General features: G+C 39.8%; 1 protein-coding gene across 1 annotated transcript; it reads right to left on the bottom strand.

Annotated features, from left to right (window-relative positions):
- Window positions 1-250: 250 nt before the first annotated feature.
- LOC141670966 (zinc finger CCCH domain-containing protein 30-like) lies at window positions 251-4,055 on the bottom strand. The gene is made up of 2 exons (XM_074477028.1): window positions 3,702-4,055; window positions 251-3,059 (listed from the first exon to the last, which is right to left on the bottom strand). The coding sequence occupies exon 2, from the start codon at window positions 3,046-3,048 to the stop codon at window positions 844-846; it is 2,205 nt and encodes a 734-aa protein (XP_074333129.1). The 5' UTR covers window positions 3,049-3,059; window positions 3,702-4,055; the 3' UTR covers window positions 251-843.
- Between the last annotated feature and the right edge of the window lie 262 nt (window positions 4,056-4,317).

Below are 4,317 nucleotides of genomic sequence, written 5' to 3'. Positions count from 1 at the left end.
TAAACCAGATCCCAACCCCCTTTCTCAGCCCTACAGGTTGGTGGTATATCCTTTTATGCCACCCCGACCCTTTAAAATGCCAAGCAAGCTTCCACCAACTACTTGGTCAGTGGATCCGAGTCATGAGCTCATTGTAAAACTTAATAATAAAAACAAACATTTTGATTGGCAGCATCAGTTGATAAACTTTTTTCCAAAGCAACTGTTGTGTGTTGTGTGTTGCGTGTCAAGATTATAAAAACGAAACATGGAACATGTAATAAGATAAATAAAAAAAATTGTAATAAACTTTAATTGTTACATAGTTATAGAAACAGATCGTTGCTTCGTCTCTACACAAATCTCTGTTCCACAAAAATGCACTCTTCAGGAACTGAACCCATTATCAACTATTACAGCAATAACAATGTTCCATTCATCTATAAAGAGTTCTTTTTGGAGGAAAGGAATGGAAGTATCGAAGAAAATCAAGACAAAATAGGCTTTTTAACTTCAATGGGGTAACTTTCTAACCAGGATAATATGAAACTGTATTTTTTTTTCAAAGAAAAACCTAGAGTTATGAGCCGTCTGAAGAAACTTACCAGTTACCAACATGGACCGTCTTTCCTTTACAGCCCTGGAAATGTTCACTTCATCATACTCTTGCCTCCGTAACTGGAACAACTAATGATAACAAAAAATTTAATATCTTTCGAATGCTTTTCAGACATCCCTCTCTTTTCTTTTTTAAAACCCTTCCCACCTTCACCATATGCTACCATATCCTTCCCCGCCATCCAAAAATACATATACTTACTCTATTTTGTTTATTTTTTAAATGAAATTAAAACCGACCATGTACTAGACTACGAGCTGATCAAGTTGCATCTGCTCAAGCCAAGCACCTAGAACTGTATGATCAACAGAATCAACTTGCGAATTTGATTTTAAACCCTCACCGGATGGAGCAGCACTAACAACTGGAGCTGACAGTTTATCTTTCATCTCAGGTGGTGATTCTTTCACAAGTGACTGAACCCATGAAAGGTCAGGTTCCTCTCCATTCTTGTTAAGATCAAATGAAGATGACCTTGGCAACCAGGAATGCTCGTCCCCATTAACTGACCAATCAACTTTTCCACTCGGAGAGCTCCATTTGGACCAGGAATTATTCACTGGAGACTCCACCATGGAAACATTGTTAGACCCAAAATCACGGGAGCTGAGACTACGAATTTGCTGCTGCTGCTGGAATTCACGCTGAGCAAAAGCATTGGGTCGAGAACCCATAGGAGAGATTGGCTCCATACTCCTTGGTGACATTCTTCCTGGAGACGAGACACCATATGATGCTTGCAACAAAGGATGATCACCATTCTTGGGAGAAAATACATTAGTATTTATAGGTGAAAGCATGTTTTGCTGCTGCTGGAATTGATTGAGAACAGCTGATCTGTGAGATGGAGAAAAAGCACCAGCAGAAGAAGCCTGATCAGCATAACGAGGCGAAGAACCCAGCTCTGCAGAGAACAACTCCTCAAGATTCGCAGGAGTAAGTGTTTTGGGCCGACCAGAACGGTTTAGAGACAGAGAACTGGGGCGGGACTGCGAAAGGCAAGCCCAGTCATTCAAAAGAAGTTGTTGGGCATCCATATCCTGCAATAAATGCAGATCCTCTGGAGGAATATCTCGGGCACTAAGGGAAGATCGCAAACGACTTGATTGCATGTTGCTTCCAGGGAGATGAAGTGTCGGAACATTTGGTTGGGGCCAAGCCATAGATGAGTGGGAACTATTACCTGATGGAGACATTGGTTGATTAAATGCAGCAGGTGACATAGGTTGATTAAATGCAGAAGGTGACATTGCCGAGGCAGATGATGGAGAACCAGGCAAAAGACTCAAGGCAACAGCCATGTCCATGGCACTAGCTGCGCTGGAACGAGGTGATGGTACAGCGGACCCAGTAGATACATACAAGGGACGAAGCTCATCAGGGGTATGGGCAAAAAAACAGACCCTCCTTGCACAACTAGTGCCATCCTTGCAGAGCCGTGTTCTGTACTGAGCTGGATGCAGCCAACATTCAAACACGCCATGGGCATATTCACACATATCAGCACGCCTGCAAGCACCTTTACGAAAGTCAGGGCATGGTACACAACTATAATGAAACTTTCTTGGATCCCTTCGTCGGGCATTCTCTCCAGGATGAACAAAAGGACACTCAGTCCAATCATGTGAGTAAGCCCTTGAGCAAGGCCTGACCTTGAACGAGAACATGCGGAACTCATCTGTCGAATAGATGCTATTCTTGATGTCTGGAAGAGAGGGGTCAACTGGATACTCTTTCTTCTCCGAAATAGCACCAACGGGAACGTCATCAAACTTGGACATCATTGGAGATACTAAATCTGAAGGGGAACAAGGAGAACCATTATCTGTTGAAGAAGACAGGCTTGGTGAGTAGTTCGAAGAAGAAATAGATACTCGCAACTTGCACTCGCCAGTTGAGCCATCTGAAACGTTACTTAGCAGCATTTCCTCAAGAGATGCTTTGAAACCAAGGACTTTTGGAGGGGCAACAATCACATCAACAGCACGCTGACCATTTGCATCCTTGATATTTGGATCAGCACCCACTGCCAAAAGCAGCCTAACTATGTCAACAGCATTGACAGCACCTCCAGAAGCAGCACAGTGGAGGGCAGTACACTTGTCTGGACCACAGGCAAGATTGACATTAACTGCAGGCTGAGAAATGATGAACTTGATAACATCAAGACTACCATATGTAGCAGCAACCATTAGAGGAGTTCGGTGCTCAAGAACTATCTGCTTTGAACCCTTTTTCCTAACATACCAAAGTCCAACCTCATCAATAGCCAATGGGTTCTTTTCAACCAAAGTCTGAAAAGCCTTGCATTCATTGTTAGAAGCAAACTCAAGTAAACTAGAAAAAGAATCTTCAGTATCAACCGACAATGGACTCATATCTTGCTTGTTAGATTCACTTCCTACTGTAGTCTGTGATGAAGTTGATGTAGCCTTTGACAGACTGCACATGCCTTATTCAACTGCAAATCCAGAAAACAGAATTCAATCCCAACAAATCATCATCCATTATCATATACACAATTCTGTAAAAACAAATACTTTCATTTGGTCACACATGATTCTCAAACATTCGAGTACAAGAAAGAACACGTGTCCCCCGTAAATCCATATATGATGACAAACTAACTAAACACCTAACACTTACGATAACCACGTCCATACCACCAATTATAGAAAATGGCATAAAATCCTTAAGATCTACCAAATTAAGCTCCGGAAAAACGACAATCACCACGTATCCAATTTCAACAGGCCTTACCCATCTAGTAATAAAGTCAAATAAATACTACCCAATACCAGCTAAACCCTAAATTCCCATTTAAAAACAAAAATAACATTTGTTTCAAGCACAACACATACAAAACATTCAACCAAACCAAATTAACCCTTTTACACAACATATTCAAACAAAAGGTATCACATTTATCATTTTCACACTACAAAAACAATAAAGATGCAATCTTTCGACAAATCATAAGCTAAAATACATACATAACATGCTAAAATCAGCAAAAGATCACAACTTTATCAATACCCACAAATCAAAACATGATCATATATACATATACACAAACAGAAAGAGCAGATTAAGTTATACTGACCGTTGATGTGAAAAAACTGTAGCAGAGAGCAAGAAGCTGTAGATCTGAGAAAGATAAATACATACACAGTAGCGAGAGAGGGGGGGGAGAGAGAGAGAGGAGTTAACGATGTTGAGAGAGAGGGAGAGTGAGTGAAGACGAAAAAAGGAAGCAAATCTCCATTATCCAAGGATTAAACGAAAACGATAGACACAAATACATAAATGTCCATGGTTATATACTTATATATTGTTGTCAAGACAAATGTATGATCGATAGAATCAAGAGCTTAGGAGAGAGAGATGGAGAGAGACAGCGGTTTGTGTGTAGTAACGTTTGAAAATGAAGTGAATTTGGAGTGAATTTCATGTCAATTTCTGAATCGTGTTGAAATTCACGTTAAATGCGCCTCAAATGTAAGAATGCTGCTGGTTAGAGGAAAAGGATTTTATTTAAAAATTTTATTAAAAAAAAGTTATTTACAGATAAAATTTCATCAATTTGAACTGATAATTCGGGAGAAAATTTTCCGAAACATGATTTATTATTAATTTGTAGTATTTTTCTAAAAAAATCAATTTTTTTAAAATCCCCAATTAACCACCGATTAATGCTTAAAAAGTACTTGACCGGTTTA

The sequence above is a fragment of the Apium graveolens genome, chromosome 7, assembly GCF_009905375.1.
Source record: "Apium graveolens cultivar Ventura chromosome 7, ASM990537v1, whole genome shotgun sequence".
Lineage (NCBI taxonomy): Eukaryota > Viridiplantae > Streptophyta > Magnoliopsida > Apiales > Apiaceae > Apium > Apium graveolens.
Note: the sequence above shows the minus strand (reverse complement) of the source record. Positions and strands in the feature narration are given on the sequence as shown.

What these genes read in the sequence shown, in the direction of transcription:
- LOC141670966 (XM_074477028.1), bottom strand. Translation starts at nt 3,048, where the DNA reads ATGTGCAGTCTGTCAAAGGCTACATCAACTTCATCACAGACTACAGTA.